Source organism: Hypanus sabinus, chromosome 19, assembly GCF_030144855.1.
Source record: "Hypanus sabinus isolate sHypSab1 chromosome 19, sHypSab1.hap1, whole genome shotgun sequence".
NCBI lineage: Eukaryota > Metazoa > Chordata > Chondrichthyes > Myliobatiformes > Dasyatidae > Hypanus > Hypanus sabinus.
The window spans coordinates 34,665,159-34,687,017 of record NC_082724.1 but is presented as its reverse complement, the minus strand read 5'-3'; the positions used below and the strand labels follow the sequence as shown (position 1 = coordinate 34,687,017).

The 21,859-nt window shown below is 38.7% G+C and overlaps 1 protein-coding gene across 1 annotated transcript; it reads right to left on the bottom strand.

Moving 5' to 3' along the window:
* Positions 1-1,468: 1,468 nt before the first annotated feature.
* Positions 1,469-16,976, bottom strand: LOC132377863 (PRA1 family protein 3-like). Its single transcript, XM_059944301.1, has 3 exons — positions 16,725-16,976; positions 3,521-3,738; positions 1,469-2,692 (listed from the first exon to the last, which is right to left on the bottom strand). The coding sequence occupies exons 1-3, from the start codon at positions 16,898-16,900 to the stop codon at positions 2,517-2,519; spliced, it is 570 nt and encodes a 189-aa protein (XP_059800284.1). The 5' UTR covers positions 16,901-16,976; the 3' UTR covers positions 1,469-2,516.
* Positions 16,977-21,859: the final 4,883 nt, after the last annotated feature.

Genomic DNA, 21,859 nt, shown 5'->3' with positions numbered 1-21,859 from the left:
GCTGACTTCCTCCCACATTTTGAATGTGTTACTCCAAAGCTGTAATCTTATTGGCCCACACAATTCATACTTGCTAGCCTGTTGCAAAATTAATGTAGACAAGCAAGGTATGTCAAGCAGAAGTGTTTTTTTTAAATAGATTATGCACCAAAAGCAAGAAAAATGCACTTAAGTATCACTCACAACCCAAGAATAATTTCTGGTCATTAAAAGGATCTTCCAAAAAGGGGAAGTATTAAGAGAGGTGTTAAACTTAATGACTTTCTTCCAATGCCCAAATGTTACATGAAAATTAGATATGATTTGTTATTTACGATCTGCAAATGAAACTTGGCTTTCCACTCAGTATTTAGATTAAAATCTGCAAATAGAATAAGCAATATTATCAACATAGTTGAAGCAAATAGATCAGTAAAATGTATTTTTAAGAATTTGCGCTTTTGTGGGTAGTGCAGCTCATTGGGCCAGAAGGGCCTATTCTGCACTGTATCTCTAAATAAAATAAATAACCTTGGGTTCTCTCAAAGCACTTTAAAAAATTAATGAAGGTACTTAATCACTGGTGCAACTAAGACATATGGCAGTTAAATAAAGTACAAAAATAAATACTATTGACCAGGTCATTACACTGAAAGGATTATTAACCAGGACACCAAGTAAACTTCAGCAGATTTTCTAAGTAGCACATTTTCATTTTTTCCAGACTGATTGGAGGAAGCAAAATTAACCTCTGCAATACCTCAATGTCAAAGGTGATGCCACCCAAAAGAGGTTATGAAAATTAAAAAACCTTAGTAAAACTACACATTGGTAACAGTTGAAATTGTTTTACCCATAAACATCTAACTTGACTAGTGTTATGCTTATGTATGGGTAATCCATACATTTTATATACTGTACAACAGATTCATTGCCGATGTCAATACTACCATATCTCTTACACAAGCAGAGAAAACCTGTCAAGGACATTAGGACAATTGGTCAAAAGGTTAGTCAAGCAGTTCGAGAGCAGAGAATAAGAGATGAAGGGAGGAAGGGGTAAAAAGTATTCGCAGCCTGAGGCTTTCCTAACCAAAGCTTTTAACTGCACAGGGTGAGAGATGTCATGATTGGCATCATCATCTGGGGAACAATTCCTGGTGATACAACACTGACTCTTCTTGTCATCTTCCCTCCATCCAGTTACGATTACAGTAGTCCCTAATAATGGAAGTGAATCCATGATCAAAAGTCATTTTTCAGAAACTGCTTTTCCTGGAAATTTAGGGTTCTGTCATACAAGGACATCATGTTGCACCTGCATTATGTACAATATTACTGAAGAATTGTAAGAGATGCAAGTGGCTGCCTTATTCTTGCTTTGCAAAACAAAAATAGGAGTAAAGATTTCAGGAATGGGTCTATTTAACCAGGATACCTTCAGACAGTGTCAATAAAAGGTTTTAAATAGTTCATATACGACACAATAGTAATTTAAAGTAGCTTTATTGCATGCAAGGTATTTTGCATATCTTTGGACCTGAAAATTCAAACACATTAGTAACACTTTATACAACAAATTCTTCATCATGAGCTCATACTTCACATTTAACAGCTTTTCTAAAACAAAGCATTACAATTACAGTTTTGTCAAAAAGCCAATTTTTTCAAAGATACCAGTTTGTTGAAACTCATTTTCCATGACTAAGAGGTTTTGTAAAAATTGATTTGGATACTAAACGATGATTGCATAACTTTCACGTTCTGATGGCGTGACTTCCTTATACGTGTTCTCCATTTTACATCGACAGTTCATATATGAAAACAGATGTTTGCTTTGTGTTTTACTCAAGTTCAGTTTTATACAGTATTTAATTTCTATCACCCAATGTTGCAGACCATATTAAGTGGAATAAAAAGATAAACTGATCGTTCCAACTCCCCAAATACCAAACAATTTTTTTTTAAAAAAAGTATTTTATATACATTTTCAAATTGCAAACAAGATCACATCACACAGGAAGAATGTGCAACTTGATCCATTTGAAGCTGGGATTGAGAACTTCAATTGTGAAAATGTCAACAATGTGCCTCTACATAACCCTACACCATTAAATCTATACATTCTGGTTCTTTTACTCATACGAATCTAAATAATTAAGATAATATCCTTCCATCCTAAATCAGACCTTAACCAATTAAATAAATACAAGTAATAAAGAAAGTGCAAGATTATGTATCATCCAGATAAACTGTTAGTTTACCATGTCATCTGGGATTCAGTTAAGAACTGTTCTAAGGTACACAAAGACAAAACGGCATACTGTCACTGTATCAAGCAATTAATTTTCCACAATACGTTGTAACTTGCCAAAAAAAGTATTTCCAGTTGTACTTTGCAACAGCATTAATATCAGCTTGTTAAAGCTTGGAATACTTGAAAATGGACAATACCAGCTTAAGGCTTTTCAAAAAAAATCTTACTCCAGGAATACAACATAACACATACTAAAGATGCTAAATTAGTCAGAACCTTGTTAGTGTTTGCCTTGAGTAGACAAAATATCAGCAATTTTAGAGATGTGCTCCTGTTCCTGACCAAGCGCATTCAGTAAGATTCCCATGGGAGTTTTCTTAAGTCCGACCTCTTCCATCTTGTTTTCAAACTTATTCTGAAGGTTCCGAAGCCGTAGAGAAGAATGCACAAATATTACTGAGAAAAGCACAAATTTTAGTTAATTTTTGGTCAAAGACTTTCACGGCAGTGTATACAAGAGCATGACTTGTAGATTGGTACTAGTTCACTATCATCTCCAATTTGAACTTCTAGTAACAAAATCAAACATACAAGTTTTGTGTATTTTTAAAAGGATCCATGTACAATTGCCTGCAAGTCTCTTTAACGTTATAAAAAATACTTTCTTCACATTTCTATGTCTGACTTGAAGCAACTGACATGAACTTTTGTAGTCAAAGCTGAGTTTATTGTCATAGGTACAAGTATGCACAGGCATAATGCAAATTACTTACAACAGCATTATAGGCATATAGCATTAGAGACAAATTTCACCAAAAAATCCACATTTAACATCGTTCTACAAACAAAAAAAAGTAAACCCATTGTAGTGCAAAGTGGTCACCATGTTGCTAATACCAAGATTGTAATTAGTGTCACTGCTTCACAACAGCAATTGTACTGTTTATTATAAGAAAATTTGGGATGCACAAGATTATTAAAGTTATTGTATAAATAAATGGAAGCTCAACTCTGTCCAGCCAAAAAAAAAAGAAATTTAGAATTCAAGCAGCATTTGTGAAAGAACGAAGAGGAGAAAACAAATTCCAGCCTTTAAACACCTACTATCCATGTAAATTAATATAGTCAGAACCCTGATTAAATTTTGCACCAGTAGAGCTCAAGATGGAGAATTTACTGGCTCAGTGTAAACACTACATTTATCAATAATCATGCATGGGTTCCTTTATGTGATGGTTAAAATTTGTCAAAGTTCAAAATATCAAATGAACACATAATACTTACAAAATAGTGGTAATGTGATTCCAAGCAAGAAAACCATCACACCCCCGATTATGGAAATGAAAAAGTAGCTCATCATTAGAACGGCCAAAACAAAGAAAGTTGGATGCTGGCGCTTAAAGTTACCGATTGTTGCCTTATTTTCCGAGGCCCAAACAGAGCCCATGAAAATCACCGTTACCACTGCTCCTCCTAAGATGATTTCCAATGGATTCATAAATCTGCCAATAAAAAAAAAGTTAAATTGAACAACTTATTTTTGATAGCACTGGAAATCTTGGATACTGCTCAGAAAAAAGCGATGAGGAAACAGCACCAGCTGAACTCCTTTTACAAGAGGTCAACTGGCTTGCATTTATGAATTGCCAAAGGAAATTTCAATCGACTCCCTGTTCCTCTCAATTGGTATACCTTCCTTGGTATGTGTCCAGACCATCATCCTCCTACAGCTCTTCCTCATTATTTTGCTATCTGGACCACAGTCACCCATATTTATTTTGATTCATTTAGTTGTAGTCACAGGAACACTCCTTCGCAATGACTCTTCAGTGCTTCCAACAGATTTATCTTGTCTCTGCTGCAATCCAAATGTTGCCCCACAGTGACATTACCCAAAGTGTCCTTGAGTACTGATGATACCATTCCCCAACTTATTGTAGTTTGTTGGACATCCTTAAGTAACTTTTCAACCAATGAAGTACATTTCTCTAGTCCCAATCTCAGCACTTGCATTGAGAATTGTTGAAGATTGAACCAGATGGTTCTTAACCTTGCTATCATACTTGAGCCATAATTCCACATCCACCTCTAATAATAATTCACTCTGCCCCTTACACGTACAACTTGATCAATCTGAGTGGCTTGCGGAACTTTTCACTACTTTGGATCATGTGAGATATTAAACCCATACCACAATTTATCTACTTGAAATTCTGGGCCACGATTATTCATCTTGACATGATCATTCTAAAACCCTTTTTTCCTTCATGAAGATGAGATCATTCAAAGCTATGCAAGGCACCAAACTCACAACTTATTCACTGATCACCACATTGTTCCCCAAAATATGAATTTTTTCCTGATAAGCAATGCAATCCATTAAAAAAAAACTCAATGACTTTGTTCATTCCCATCTCCTGTCTTCACTAGTGATACAGGCTTCAAGATAAACAATTCTACTTGAAACATCCTCAACAGTGATCATTCCACTAATGACACTCATGGCTAAACAAAGGAACCCTGCTTTTCCACTGCTCCAAGCCCTTAAACGCTACTGCTTTGACCAAGCTTTCAGTTATCATTTTTAATGGCCGTGTCAGTGGTCATATTTTGTTTGATAAATACTTGATAAAAACCTGGAATTTTTAAAAACAGCATTAAAAACATTAGTTTCCCCTGGACTTTAATTCATATGTGGCTACTCACTGCCACTACTCATGCAGAAATTACCATAACTTACCAGTGAAGGGGGAAGTTTGTTAATTTCCAGAATCAAATCAAAATTTTAGGTGAAGTTTGGGAGGGTTATGCTTTCCCACTGAAAGATAGCCTTGTTTCCTAGGCTAATAAGGATCCGGCCAGTTCTCAAGCTTCAGTTGGGAAATGCACAACCGCTGGATCATAGCCCCTTCCTTTTTCTCTCTCTCCCAACCATGAGGAAATATCTCACCAACCCCATTTTAAAATTAGCATATTTAAATCAATTGCTCAACAGGAGCAAAGGGATGAAATGAATTCACTTTAAGGCAGGGAATATGAAATGCAAATGATTAGTTGACTTTTTAAAATATGCATGCACTGTAAATATTATACAAGTCAACAGGTTGTTTACATGATTTATGTGAATGCAAGCAGAAGTCTAACAAACTTGGACAAATAACAATTAAATGCCAGTGCGATAACTAAAACTGTGCTCAGTGCAGGGTAAAGTAACAACACAGATAGCATTACCGGCTAGGCAAGGTTGGACAGACCTCCAATTGCAGTTGATTGGTCCGGAGGTATGAACTGAGACCAATTCATACACTGGATCCTGCATTCTCCCATCCCCATTCTAACTGTATATTCCTTTAACAGGCATGTTAAGAGAAACCCCTTTGACCAAGCATGCAAATCACTTTAAGAATGCCATAAAGCATTTCTACAGGCCATGACATTATAGAAATTGAAATTTTAGAGCAGAATTTCTCTCCCTTTCACCGCAGTCAGTATGACATTTACGCAGGCCATGCCTTAACAAGTTGAGTTGAGTTTTGAGGGAGATGATAAAGATGCAGGGAAGCACATGCTATATATATTATATATGGATTTCAAACATGGTTTCAACAAGGCTCCATGGTAGACTAATCCCAAAGATCACAACAGATGGCATCCACAGTGACTTGGGAGACTGGCCAAGCCAATTTTAAATCCATTGAGGACAGATGGCAGTGACGGAGGGGTGTTTATCTGATAGGAGGCCTGTGACTAATAGTGTCCCACAAAGATTATTGTTGAGGCCTCAAATTATTTCAATGAAATGAAGGTTAAGATGATCAGCAACTTTGCAAATGACAAAAATTGGAGGAGTTTTGGATAGTACATCGTCAAAAGATTCAAAAGGAAATAGACCAGCTGAAAATCAGAGCAGAGAATAAGTACATGCCGTATGAAAACTGGTTGAGTGAACTCGGCGTTTTTTTCCCTTGGAGCGACGGAGCATGAGAGGTGACCTGACAGAGGTGTATAAGATGATGAGAGGCATTGATAGTGTGGGTAGTCAGAGGCTTTTTCCCAGGGCTGAAATGGTTGCGATAAGAGGAGACAGGTTTAAGGTGCTGGGGAGTAGGTACAGAGGAGATGTCGGGTAAGATTATTTTTTACACGCAGAGATTGGTGAGTGCGTGGAATGGGCTACCGGCAACAGTGGTGGAGGCGGATACGATAGGGTCTTTTAAGAAACTTTTGGATAGGTGCATGGAGCTTAGAAAAGTAAGAGGGCTATGGGTAAGCCTAGTAGGGACATGTTTGGCACAACTGTGAGGGCCAAAGGGCCTATATTGTGCTGTAGGTTTTATATGCTTCTATGAATTGGCTTGTGTGAGATGTTCCACTTTGGGATAATACCACTTGCATTGAAACACAATTAAATCATCCACTTTGGTTTTCAAGGTGGAAAATAAAATGAAGACCCACCCCTACACTGGAGAAACGAAGCGGAGATGGGGTGATAACTTTGCAAAGGATGTGCACTCACTCCACAGGAGTAACTGAGCTTCTGGTGCCTGCCACTAATTCACTATCGCATTCCATCTGACCTCCTGCAATGTTACAATGTGGGTGGATTGCAGCAGGCAGAACTCAATTAAGCCATTTTATATGTCATTCCCCTCTTTCATTTATCTATATTAGCCTGCTGGGAATGCCACAGTGAGATTGACTATGACATTACATAGACTTCAGCAACTTTACAGATAAAACAAACTGACTGATTATTTTATGGCTGTAAATCCAGTCTATCACGTGAACAGTGTCCTGACCTGTGTATATTTCAATGCAAGACATTCTGTAGGAAAGGCAGATGACCTCAAGGCATGGATCAACACATGGAATTATGATATTGCAGCCATTAGTAAGAATTGGTTGCAGGAGGAGCAGGACTGGCAGTTCAATATTCCAGGGTTCTGTTGTTTTAGATGTGATAGAATGGGAAGGATAGAAGGAGGAGAGGTGGGGTTACTAGGCAGAGAAAATGTCATGGCTCTGTCAGGACAGACTGGAGAACTCATGAGTGAGGCACTAAGCATGGAACTGAGATTAATGGGGATATATTACAGACTACCCAACAGATCATTGAATTTAGAGGAAAAATTAGAAGAGATCACAGACTGTTATACTGGGTGATTTTAACTTTCCACATACTGACTGGGAATTCCATACTGTAAAAGGACTAGATGGGATAGAGTTTGTCAAATGTGTTCAGTAAAGTTTTCTTCATCAGCACATAGAAGTCCCAATGAGAGAATATGTGATACTGGATCTGCTATTAGGGAAATTAGACAGGGCAAGTGACAAAAGTTTGAGTAGGAGACCACTTTGCATCCAGTGACCACAATGCCATTAGTTTCTTAGTAAATATGCAAAAAGATAGGGCTGGTCTGCAGGTTGAGATTCTATATTGGAGAAATGCCAATTTTGATAGTATCAGAAATTATCTGGCAAGTGTGGATTGGGACAGGCTGTTTTCTGGCAAAAGTGTACTCCGAGAGAGGCCTTCAAAAACGAAATTTTGAAGGTTCATGTCAGAATAAAAAGTAAATATGACAAGTGTAGAAAACCTTGGTTTTCAAGAAATATTGAGACCCTGGTCAAGAGAAAAAAAAGGAGGTGCATAGCAGGTATAGGCAGGTAGGAACAAATAAGGTGCTTACGGAGTACAAAAATGCAAGAGCACACCTAAAGAAATCAGTAAGAGTACAAGAAGGGATGAAGCTGCTCCAAACAGACAAGATGAAGAAGAATTGTAAGGGATTCTACAGTTATGTTGAGAGCAAAGGATTGCAAGGGGCAAAATTGATCCTCTTGAACACCAGAATGGTAATCTATGTGTGGAGGCAGAACAAGTGGGGGAGATCATAAATGAATTCTTTGTGTGTGTATTTACTCAGAAAATGGATATGGAGTCTTATAGAAGTGAGGGAAGTTGGCCTCAACTTCATGGACCCTGTACAGACTACAATAGAGGTGTTTGCTGCCCTGAGACAAATTATGGCTTTGTGTGTGGTATATCATGTCTAACCAATCTTTTAGAGTTTTTCAAAGAAGATACTAGGAAAGTGGATGAAGGCAAGGCAGTGGGTGTTGTCCACATTGACTTTAGTAAGGCTTTGGACAAGGACTCCCATGGGAGATTGGTTAGGTAGGTTCAGTCACTTAGCATTCAGGTTGAGGTAGTAAATTGGATTAGACATTGGTTTTGCAGAAGGCAGAGAGTGGTAGTAGATAGTTGCCTCTCTGGCTGGAGGCTGTGACAAATGATGTGGCACAGGGATCAGTGTTGGGTCCTTTGATTATCTGTATCAATAATCATGTGGTTAAATAGATCAGCAAATTGTGAATGACACCAAGATTGCGGGTGTAGTGAGCAGTGAGGAAGGCTATCAAGGCTTGCAGAGTTATCTACATCAGCTGGAAAAGTGGGCTGAAAAATGGCGGATCGAAGTTAATGCAGTCAAGTGCGAGATCTTGCACTTCGGTAAGACCACCCAGGGTAGGTCATGCACAGTGAACAGTAGGGCACTGAGGAGTGTGGTAGAGCAAAGGGTTCTGAGAATACAGGTCCATAATTAATTGAAAATGGCTTTACATGTAGATAGGGTCATTAAGAAAGCATCTGACACATTGGCCTTCACAAATCAATGTACTGATTACAGGAGATGGAATGTTACGTTGACATTGCAGAATACTTTGGCGAAGCCTAATTTGGATTATTGTATACAGCTTTGATCACCTACCTACAGTAAAGATATAAGTAAGATTGAAAGAGTGCAGAGAAAATGATCACAATGATGTTGCTGAGTCTGGAGTACCTGAGTTATAAGAGAAGATTGAATAGGTTAGGACTGTATTCTTTAGAATGTAGAAGATTGAGAGATTTGATAGAGGTATACAAAATTACAAGGGATAAAGATAGGTTAAATGCAAGCAGACTTTTTCCACTGAGGTTGGGTGGGTCTACAACCAAAGGTTGTGGGTTAAGGGTGAAAGGTGAAGTTTAAGGAGAACACAAGGGGAAACTTCTTCACTCAGAGAGCCATAAGAGTGTGGAACGAGCTGCCAGCAAGAGGTGCATACGGGCTCAAATTCAATGTTTAAGAGAAGTTTGGATAGGTACATGGATAGTAGGGCTATGGTCCCAGTGTAAGTCAGTGGGAGTAGACAGCTTAAATAGTTCTGGTATGAACTAGATGAGCCAAGGGGCCTGTTTCTATGCTGTACTTCTCTATGACTTTCATAGAATTTTTTTGTTTCCCCACTGCCTCTGCTTTTTAGATGCACACGTTTTTTCTTTTTTAGTCAGGAGGAAACCTGAAAGTTAAGAGCTTCTCTTTCCATTGTTGAAGAACTGCCTAGCCTGCTGAGCATTTCCAATATTTTCTCTTTTTTAATCTCATACAACCAGCATCTGCAGTTTTCTCTCCCCATTGCCTTTCATTTTAATGACGGCTGACAGCACTGTATAAGCAAAAACTTGCCAAGAGTTTCTTTTTTTTAACATTGATGGCACCCAAGTTAAAAGGGGAAAATAAATCAAGTATCCTCCGACTACATTAAAATACATTTAACTTCCAAATGATTAATAAATCTAGATTCAGGAAAACACTAAATTTCACCACTCCCCCACCCAAGTCTCACTTTCAAGGTTTCAAATGTAAAATTAATTCAAATTATCATTCCTTCTAAGCACACCTGAAGGACCTGCAAGCAAGAATTTACTTTTTGTATTTTTTAAATGAGACTCACTGAAGCCATATGTTAAAAGCCAAAGTAAACAAACATCAGAGTAATTTTCTGCCATCCCTCCCCAATCCTACCCTCATCAACCAAGAGTAAACAGAACTTCTGAATGGTTTAGTGATGTAGGCAGAGTTGAAGAGGATTAAGACATTGGACAGCATTACACTATGTGCAAGTCTCACTCATTGTACGACAAATCTTGATACCACATTTAGCTTGCACCGAGATAAAACTATTATCTAAGCACAAGTGTTGAGAAAACTCCAGTCACTGTTTCACTACTTTTCCTGTTATGCTGCAAAGATCAAAAACAAAATCCATTTATTACAGGTGTCCCCACTTTACTAAGGTAGAGCATTCCTATGAAACCTTTCTTAAGCCGAAATGGCATAAAGCAAAGAACCATTAGTTTATATGGGAAAAATTCTCGTAAAAGTGAAAATCATCTTTGTACTGTGAAAACAGGTTACTAATGTAGGTCATTTGTAAAAGCAAAGTGGCGTAAAGCGAACATTCATAACGCAGGGGACACCTTTATATAACATTGAGATTTGTCTCCTTACAGACAAAGAAATCCAATAGAACCCATTAAAAAAAACATTGTCAAGCACCCAATATGCAGGGGAAAAAAACTGTGCAAACAATAAAAGAAAGCAAATAACATTTACAACTGAAGTTCATGAAAGTGAGTCCACAGCCGCGGGTAAAGGAGACCGGTAGTTGCAGGCCACAGCCTCAGTTCAGCAGAGGAGCAAACCTCACCGAGCAGTGAGCTGAACACCAGCCCCTCCTTCACCTCCAGTTACAACTGTTAAGGAAAAACTTCTTCTCCCAGAGAGTTGTGGTGGTCTGGAATGCACTGCCTCAGAAGGTAGTGGACGCCAATTCTCTGGATGCTTTCAAGAAGGAGCTAGATAGGTATCTTATGGATAGGGGAATCAAGGGATATGGGGACAAGGCAGGAACAGGGTATTGATAGTAATTGATCAGCCATGATCTCAAAATGGTGGTGCTGGCTCGAAGGGCCGAATAGTCTACTTCTGCACCTATTGTCTAACACCCTGACCTTTTCAAACTGACCCAGCGTTTAAATTGTCAAAACCTCAGGTCATTCCTTGTTTTCAGACCCAGGCCCCGCTGCCTTGACTCTGCCTCATGTCCACTCGCCTCAGTTCTGCTGCATCAAATCTTCTCTGAGTCCACTCTAGCAATGGCCAGACAATGGCTCATCCTCTGCTCTCGGGCTCGGGCCCACTGCCTGAACTCAGCCCACACTCACTATGCTGCAACCATCCTACACCTTAGAGACCGCAAAAATGCCAGATCGTACAGCAATTCAAAACCTCAACTTTGAAAGGGATTGCAGTGATCCTATCTGAGAAAAAGTGTGATTAATAAAGCAATTTATAGTTTTGTTTGCTACGTCAGCAGGTCATCATTGTTCTCCACCAGCGCCACTTTAAACACAACGAAAGATTGCTCTGGTTTTCCAGCATATGCACAATGAAAGGAAAAAACTAACCTTGAACACAACATTTATAGCATTTAGAAACAAAGTATTCTACTGAAAATGCTTAGTTACTGTTATCATTGTGTAAATGTAATACTCATTTTCCTAAATTCAGCCAGCACCTGTCATTCCACTGCTGTGAACTCATCATCCATTTTCTGCTGCCAACTCATTGGAAACTATGAGTGCATGTGTGCTCAGCTTCCCTATCAGCTATTATTAACAACAATATGTATTCTTAAAACCTCAATTCCAAAACTTCCAGTCCAGAAACTGCAGTGTCGGCAGAATATCAGTTTCCATTTAATTACATACAGCATTGACTTTGTAAGATGTTGGCATGGTACAGAGTCAACAAAATTGACAGTGTAAAACTGCATATTTGCAAACACCCAGGAAGGAGCATGTGGGTTGCACACAGAGAGCTCGAAAGTATTTTGTAATAATAATAATCATCATCTTCACAGGGAGAGGTTAAGTTAAAATGTAGCTTGGGCATAGTCCTAAACATCTTGAATTATTTGACTTATTATATGCCTTCTTTATTGTTCAACCCATACTTTTGTCAGTGGAGGAGATTATGGTGGCAAGAGGAACTATGATATAACTATGAACCTAATTAACCCAAGATAAAATCTGTACCTACAATCATGACAGTGATAGCTCTGAGAGTGAGGCCAGAAACCAAAACAAAACCTACTGCAAAGTTTCCATCTTTCACACATAATGAAACCATAGACAGAGCCTTATGCCTCATTGCACTGTTGTAAGTGTCAAACACCAGTAACAGTGTTTTGTTATGGGTGGCTTAACACCAAGAGCTGGGACTGTTCTTCCTCAGCAGCTTACTGTGCAGGGTGGTGGCAGAAATCAAAAGCTGCTGCCCAGTTTCAATAACCTTTGCAGCAAGGGATAGAGGCAGTTACTGCAGTCAATTCCAAATTAAAGTCCATTAGTTTAATAAACAAAGCAATGGTTTTCTCTTATTGTTGAGTCATGGTAAAAAGTAACAGCAAAGTAATTCTGGTATTGATTTGCTTTGCTTTTCAGGATTATTTGTGGCATATCAGATTAAAAATGTATATCTTTCATTGCAGGCCTTTCATCAAGTTTTTCAAAGCAGTGAAATGTTCTGTTTGTGTTAACAAATGGGCACACCCAAGGAAAACTGGGGGGAGAGCAGCCCACAATTGTCACCACATATTGCAGTGTCAACATAGAACACTCAGCAGATTAACACAGCGCACAACATATTATGGAAGTGTGATTATTCTTGCTGATCATTACCCATTTAAAGTTGAGGTAGAATCTAATGAAATCAGGAGGGTATCATATGTAATTTGACACCAACTAAATGGTAACATTTTCCTTTATAACTTCAGCAAATATGATGTTTTAAAAAAAGATCATTTGCACCCTTTGATCTACACCAGGATCTAGATTCTGCAGCTTGATTGGTAACAGAACTGTCACCAGATCCCTCTGAAGAGTTTCAAATTGTAATGGAAATGACCACCACCACCCCCAAAAGGCCTTGATATTTCAACTTCTACCTCAAATTTTTATTCACAGTTAAGATTCATGACTGGCACCAGCCGACCCACTATCAAGGACATGTATACAGAAAGGTGCAGGAAAAGGGCCAGTAACATCGTGAAGGATCCACCCATGCAGCTTATGGACTGTTTGTCTCACTTCCATTAGGAGGAAGGCTACATGGCACCCATACCAGGACCACCAGACACAAAAACAGTTACTTTCAGTAACGCTGATTAGTGAAAGACAATTCCACCCACCAATTCACCATCACTACTTTATAATTTTCTGTCAGCCACCTTAATGTACAGATACTCCTGTGCCTAGAGTCACTTTACGGACTTACAATCAATGTATTCAAGTTCTGTTATCCATTTTATACTTATTGTTTTTAAGCCATCTTATGTATTTATACTTATTGTGTCTTATTATGGGTTTTTTGGGTTGCATCAGATCTGGAGTAACAATTATTTTGTTCTCCTTTACTCTTGAGGACTGGAAGTGACATTAAATAATCTTGAATCTTAAAGTCAAAAAAATAGTACCCACTTCTTTCCCCTGCTTACGCAGCACAAGAGTACTACATTATTGGCTGCGCAACCAATTCAATGACAAAATTGCTTCGGATTACCAAAACTCTGTCATATATTGATCAAGAGAAAAATACTGCTAAACTACCCAAATATGGGAAAGGACAATTCCTCCTCCATCCTTTACTCTCCCTCCAATGCATGGGTCTATTTAGCAACAACACACAATTCCATGCAAACTGGATCCCATGGAACCTTATTAAATCCTTATACACAAAATCTAGCTAATATCTTTCTAAACAAATATCCATTTTCATATGAGTTAAGCTTGCTTAAGGTAACTACTGTTGAGAAACCTATGCCAACTTCTGCAATTAAATTCTCTATCACACTGCACTTAACAGCAAATGCATCACTAACCGACTCCTGATCTGCTGGCTTCTTGCACCATCCTACTGTCTTATAATTTCATTTTCCAATTGGCTTTCCAAAGTTTGGGAAATTACCTGAAGCTCGTGTCAATTTGTTCCATTGGTTTACAGCCAAGAAACTCAAGTATCGAGCCTCAATATATTGACCAGTTTCAAGTTCAATTTTTTTCCACATTTGAATAATTAGGCATGTTAGTTAATTTCACTTAAGCATGCTTGATACCATATAGAAAATGAAATATACTGTATTAATAGTGTTCACCAAAAGCATCGGAAGTTTAAAGTAAAACCCTGGTGACTCAATCTTAATATGTAGAAGTCACTTTGCAGGTACTGGTTGCCCAACATGTTGAAGAGATCCACTTGCATTCACAGATAAAATGAACGATTTCGAGTATTAAGACTGGAAATATTTGGTTAATGCCTCTCTCCAATATGCTGGCCAAGCAGGATGACTGCTACAGTTTGAGATTTAGTAGCCAGGGCTTCAAGTGCATGTAACTGGAAATTCATGGACCATACCATTCTGGAAGATGACCAAAGTATGCCATTAATGGCAAATTCTGTTTCTGGGTGAAAATGAATCACAGATCAAGACAGTTTCTTCACTTTCCATGTCCTCCCATTAATGATTACTCCATTGTTTTCACTCGACTTGTCAATCACCACAATATAGTATGGTTTGGTGCCCAATTCCATTAGAAACCCAAAAATCTTAGCTACCTTGTAACACCTCTTCCTACTTGCTTCCTGCAATTCTACCAGTTTCTCAGGCTATATGACTGATTAAATATTTCCTGCATTTGTTCTGAAAGAAGTTTATTTTGTTGATGGTAATTCTCATCCTCATCTGTCCCATTTCCTGCATTTTCATTCTCAAATGCCTCCCATCCTGAGCAAGGACAGGATTTACAGATCATCTTTCACCCTCTTCGTTCAATGGATCTTCCATAATTTCTGGCATTTTCAATGAAATGCCACAACAGACACATTCTGCTTTCAGCATTCCAAAATGACTGTTCTTTCCACAATTCCCACTCCTCTTCCCCACAATCATAGAAAAGATGTATTTTAAACCTCCCTCCTCACAGTCCAGGGCTGCAAATGCCCTGTCCTGGTAAATCATCAGTTCACATCAATTTCTTCCAATTTAGCATACTACACTCATGGCCCACAGCAACACCTCTTCTACGCTAGAAAAAAAAACACATGTAGGTTGGGTGACTGCTTTACAAATCTCCCTCTTCAGTCTTGAAGAGAGAATCTTGGGCACCCCATTGCCCGTCCTTCTCACTTCATTTTCACTCTCAAGACAGAGCGAAGAACCTGATGCAACAAACAAGATGCTGGAGTAACTTGGCCAGCAAGGCCAATAAGCAATATGCTGGAGGAATTCATCCAACAGATAAGGTGCTGGAGAAAGCCATAGATGAAGAGTCTTGGCCCAAAACATTGACTGTCCACTTCACTCCGCAAAGTTCTGCCCGATCTGCTGAGTTTCCCCAGCATATTGTTAAAGGCTTCACTTCTGCTGCTGTTTTTTGTCAGAAAGTCATCCCAAGTCATTTTAAGGCTCAACATTTCATCTTATGCAAAGCAGCATTTCAGATTACACAGAGTTTGCTGATCTCAGGTAGGATAGCCATAACAATGGAATAATTGGTCTAATTGGCCTTGATTACTGACAGTTAAAGCACTAAGAACATGCCTGATCTGCCAGCTACAATCCCTGCTTTGAAAATCCACATTACTATCAGGAGGAAAGATATTCCACACCTGTGAAACATTCCTCTGGCTTAAAATTCCTATTTCCCCCACCCAAAAGAAGATGAAAAGGAATTCAAATAGCAATTGTTTTATTTAGCATGAATATAAATAATTTAAAATCAATAATTGTGCAGGAAAACAAAGAATTAGGCATACAAATTGTGCCCCTTATACCCAATTATATTAATTCGTCTTTTTGGCAAAAATGAATTACTTGCTCAAGAAAGCTTTAAGAAATAATTTGCTTAAGAAATAATCATTTGAATGAAACTTTGAGAACGTGCAGATCTAAAACCACGAATATATTGTTATACTATCTTGGCTGATAGAAAGCCACAGACTGCAGATACCAGACATTTACAGTTCCACATTCTATTGTGGAAATTTTAACCTGCCGTTTTAAATTAATAAGTTTAATATTTTCCGTGCCCTTCAAAGTATTTTTAAAAGGGTGAGCTATCCTACACATTGTCCACCATAGCAAACCAGAACTCAAAGGAATTGAAAGAACGATGTGCAGACGTTCACCTTCAACCTCCCAATCTATGATCTACAGCCTCCGAAAGTAAGATAAATTTATGTTTGCATGAATAGAAGGAATCCAACCATTTTAAAGGACTGAACTGCAGTAATGAGTCCCCAATCGTATTAAAACCGCTCTCTAAAGAGATGCTGAGTTACTACACTGAATAAAACAGGACAAAATGTTACCAATAGGTACAGCAGGATACCTCTCGTGTTGCAGGATTATTTGTACGGAACTAGAATTGACTCACACAAGCATTATAAAATAGTCATATTATATAGGTCACCGCCAGAAGAAGTGAGGCGATATTTCACGAAGGGCGCCTTCTCAAGCTACGTTTAAGCAAATTAATATATAATTCTTGCATATCTGATAACAAAAGGCTGAAGGCCCAGACAGCAAGTTCTTTTACCCGATAAGTAGGAAGACACAGACAGCCACGACGAAGTAATTGGTCTGATAAAACAGCAAATTGCTGACGACACGATTGTTCCATTTAGCTAAATCTCGAAAATCTGGCTGGGCGAAACGCGTGGAGCCAAATAGGAAATCGTCCCAAGCTCTTAAGGGAGCGAACTTCACTTCCATGTTAAGCCGCTGCTGCGCCGAGGAGAGGAGCAGCGACAGCCAGACAAGTTGTTGAAGACACCGCCTCACTCCCCGTCACGCGGAAGCTTCAGTCTGTCGACTCAGTCCACTGCGCCGATTACAGCTGTTCCGGCAAATCGGCCGACACCGCTTCAATCCGATCTAATCTTTTGTCTCTTCTAAAGTAAGCCTCAAAAATACGCCAGATTGACGGTCCGACAATCAAACAAAAGACCCCCGCTCAAGAGAGAAATAGTTGGTAGCCATGACAAAAAAGGAACCTAAAAATTAATATTATTTTCAAAATACGATGCACATCCGAAGTCAAATGATACCCACCAGCTGTACAAATATAATTTTAGACCATAAGATACAGGAGCAGATTTAGGCCATTTTTGCCCCTCTGATTCATTTCCCTCAAGTTAGTACAGCGATTAACTCCAGGGCAAACAGAATGAGATGCACTATAACTTCAATCACAGAATAAAAACTATATGCAGGATTCTCTTTGCCTTCCGTTATTTCAAATAATTAAACTTGGAAATAAGATATTAAGGGTTAGAGTTAGAGCAGATAACAATACAGCACAGGAACAGGCCATTCAGCCCATAATGTACGTGCAGAACTCATTAATCAAATGCCCAATGAAATAAATATTTTCTGCCAACATAATCTTCATATCCTTCTATTTCATGCACATTCATGTGCCTACCTAAGAACCTCTCAGACATCCCTCTGATGTCCACCCTCTCCTCATAGCTCATGCCCTCTAATCCAGGCAGCATCCTTCCTACACTAGGATGACCAGAGCCAAATGCAATACTGCAAATGTAGCTTGCCTAAAATCTTATAAAGTGGCAAAACAACCTGCTGACCCTTGAACTCAATTTCTAGACTATTAAAGGCCAGGCATGCCGTACATTTTCTTTACTCCCTATCAGCCAATGGAGCTGCTTTCTGGGAGCTATGGTCTTGCACCCCAAAATCTCTATGCACGTCAACACTCTTAAGGGTCTTGCATTAACAGCACTTTGTCTCCTTATGTTTGATCTCCCAAAAGGACAACAAATTACATTTGGCCAAGCTAAAATTCATCTGCCACTTCTCAGACCGTATCTGTAATAGATCTGTATCCTGTTGTATCCTATCTCAGTCTTCTACTCCATTCACAACACCACCAATCTTTGTATCTTCTGAAAACTTACTAACTCCTCCATCTATGTTTTCACCCAAATCACTTATAAATATATTGCAACCATCAGAGGTCCTGGAATTTGTGAAGCACCACTGGTCACAGACCTCCTGCCAGAATAGGTCCCATTGACCACTATACTTTGTCTTCTTTGGGCAAGTCAATTCAGCATTGAAATGGCCAATTCACCATGGATCCCATGCATTTCCCATGAAAGACCTTGTAAAATGCCTTACTAACTTCATCAACCAAATTGTTGATTGTATTCATAGCAAAATTGCCACCTTTCATTAAAAGTAACAACAATGTCTGGAGTACACTTATGAGAAGTTCAATACAAAAATGCAGAAGTTAATATCAGTGGTTAATCAATTTCCTACTGAGTAAGCTGCTGTCTTCACAATTGATGATTCAATGTAAATTTATTATTATTATTGTTGTTGTTATTATTATTATTATTATTATTATTACTATTGGGCACATTCTTGCTGCAAGAATCATGGAAAAGTTAGGAGGCTGACATAAAAGTATGAAAGCTGAACATCAAGCTGCTGACCCTAGAAAACAATAATTTAAAAGGGGTTACACAGACTGGAGAAATATGAACTCCCTCTTTGTCTTTCTAATGCTTAAATGGGGAAAACAAGCAAAAATAAGAAGATATTCTACTTGACCTGTTTAGGTGACAAAGAATTGATAGAAATGAAGCCTGTAATGTAACTTGGGGACAATCTATAACTTCAATTTCTTACTGGACAGATGTACCATAAAGCATATGCTTGCTTACTTTTACCTCTTGGCTGTGGAAGCAGAATTCCCTGTCATCTGCAAGAAGGGACTTGGTTCAGGTGAAAAGTGCTTTCGGTGTTGTTAAATGCAGTCCACAAACTTGTTCTTGGCAGTCACTAAAGTTGATTTTCATTTCATCTGCAGTTCAACATTAGATGTCTGCAGAGACATAATAGACAATTCACCAGAGATTGAATAAGGGATCTGCTCAAGCATAATCAGATTTTTTTATCGCCGACTAATATCTAAAATTTGTTGTCTTGGGCAGCAGTATATTGCAGAGACATAAATGTGGCCCTCACCTTTTTGGCTAATTTTGTATCAACATGTGCATAGATCCTGAGTAGGCAAATACTGAGTGTAAACATGTGCTGAGTTCGATTTGTCCCCAGTGTTGCAAAGGATGGGTTTGGCCATGTCATCGCAGAACTTTCATTTAGTCAGACTGTGTTGGAGTACCCGCACTTGTTTTAAAAATGTTTGCAGACCACAACAATCAGGCAATGACCAGCATGGAATATACTCGAGGCCCTGCAGGAGAAGGAAGTTCTGGATCATGTCAGATGGATCCCTGAGGAGAATATGCTTGGCAGAACGTTTCATCAGTAAAAATTTTAAAGAAGCACCAAGGGTTGATAGTGAGAAGGCCTACACAGTTAAAGTCTTCGTACACAGCAGAGACCCAGCATCACTAAATGCTGCAGGTGCAACAGCTGCAGAAGAGATAATCATTTCCAGAATGTTAGTTTTCAAAAGGAGATATGCAGCTGTTTTTGACGAGGTTCATCTCTAAACCTTTGTAACAAAGACTCTCTGTTCTATGGCTGCCTGCCAAAGGGACACATAGTATCACCTGCTGAGGGAAGTTCATCAGTTCTGCAAGAGTCGCAATTTTGTCAGCTCATAAACCCTTGTAAGCAAATGAAATCTTATGTCTTGCATTCAGAAGAATAGCATATGAGTGCATATTGATTCAAAAACTAAAAACTTCTAGAAATGAAGTGTACTCTTTACAACTTCCAGAAGTGTACTCGCTGGAGTTTAGAAGAACGATGGGGGTGGGGGGGAAATCTCATTTTGAAAGGCTGGGATAAAGTGGATGTGCAGAGGATGTTTTATCTAGTGGGAGAGTCTAGCATCACAGGGCACAGCTTCAGAATAGAGGGACATTGACTTTGAACAGAAATAAGAAAGAATCTCCGCAGCCAGAGGGTACTGAATCTATGGAATTCATTGCCACAGATGGCTGTGGAGGCCAAGTCATTGGGTATATTTAAAGCGGAGGTTGACTGGTTCTTGATTAGTGAGGGCATCAGATTATGGGGAGAAGACAGGAGAATGGGATTTAGAGGGATAATAAATCATCCGTGATGGAATGCTGGAGCAGACTCCATCGGTCAAGTTGGCTAATTCTGCTCCTTTGACTTATGGTCTTACAGTCTTTTGGGGGGAAAAATGTGTGGACTGTCATTGCTCAAAACATTTGAAAATTCTGTGGTTTTTTTCAGAATAATAAAATATGATATATAAGATTTTTTTAACATTTCAGATTCAATTATAAATCCATGTCTATCTGCCAAACTTTATTTTACTTTCTGTTAAGAGTTTAAAGAATGTATTTGTTGTGTGAGAATTCTTCAGACTGGTTGGCCGCTTAAATAGCTTGATGATGTCACTGTTGGTGGAAGGCAAAGATACCGTACAGATGGTGCCTGACCGTAAAACCCATCAATAAAATGATAATGCATGCCAGCAAACTGTCTTTGGGGGCAGGCTTCCATGTTCAACAGTGAACATTATGTCTTTGCTGCGGACCAGAATTTCTAAGCCATTATTTTTATTCATTTGCTGAATTTTATATTGTAAAACATACAATAGAATTTATATTGTGTTTTCATGTACCTTTCTCTCAGTTTTGTTAAAATATATTGTATTAAACCTTGTTGCTATAAGGTTAATTATTTTATTGTTATGGTTATATTTTATAGTACAGCTTATTATTGTAGTAAAGTTAGCCAAAGACCTGGCTTTAATGGCGCACAGTGAATATTTTCAAATATTCGACACATCTGCCAGAGATAAGACATATGACTTAGAAGCAGAATTGGGTCATACTACCCATCAAGTCTGCTCTGTCATTTGATTGTGGCTGATTTATTTTTCCTCTTAACCCCATTCTCCTGCCTTCTACCCAAGACCTTTTGTGCCCTTACTAATCAAGAACCTTTCAACCTCCACTTTAAATATACTCAGTGCTTTAGCTTCCCCAGCATCTGCGGCAATGAATTCCACAGGTTCAAGAAGTTCGAGCAACAATGTAAATTTATTATCAAAGTACATATATGTCACTATATACAACCCTGAGATTCATTTTCTTGTGGGTGTACTCAATAAATCCAATAACCATAATAGAATCAATGAAAGACCATACCAACAGGGCAGACAACTATAGAGTCCAAAGGACAAAAATACAAAAAGAAAGAAAAAATTAATAATATTCATTGTTAATTAATAAGCAATAAGTATCTAGAACATGAGATGAAGAGTCCTTGAAAGTAAGTCAATAGGTTGTGTGTACAGTTCAGTAATGGGGCAAATGAAATTGAGTGAAGTTATCCTCTCTGGTTCAAGAGCCTGCTGTTTGAGGAGTAATAACTGTTCCTGAACCTGGTGTGAGGATCCCAAAGCTCCTGTCCTTCTTCCTAATGGCAGCAGTGAGATTAGAGCATGACTTGGGTGATAGGGGTCCCTGATAATGGATGCTGCTTTCCTGCGACAGCTCTCTCTGTAGATGTACTCAATTGGGCTGTGGGGGTGGGGAGGGGGGAATGGCATTACCCCCGTTGGACTGGGCTGTATCCATGACTTTATGTTGGTTTTTCTGTTCCAGTGCATTGGTACTTTGGTACTTCCATACCATGTAGTGACACAACTAGTCAATATAATCTCCACCTTACACCTAGAGAAGTTTGTCAAAG

Bases quoted from the DNA above. Each gene is read 5' to 3' on its own strand.
- LOC132377863 (XM_059944301.1), bottom strand. From the start codon at position 16,900: ATGGAAGTGAAGTTCGCTCCCTTAAGAGCTTGGGACGATTTCCTATTT. The intron at 3,739-16,724 runs GTAAAAGAACTT...TTTTATTGGCAG, and splicing joins TGTGTCTTCCTACTTATCGG to ATTTATGAATCCATTGGAAA. The intron at 2,693-3,520 runs GTAAGTATTATG...TGCTTTTCTCAG, and splicing joins AATCACATTACCACTATTTT to TAATATTTGTGCATTCTTCT.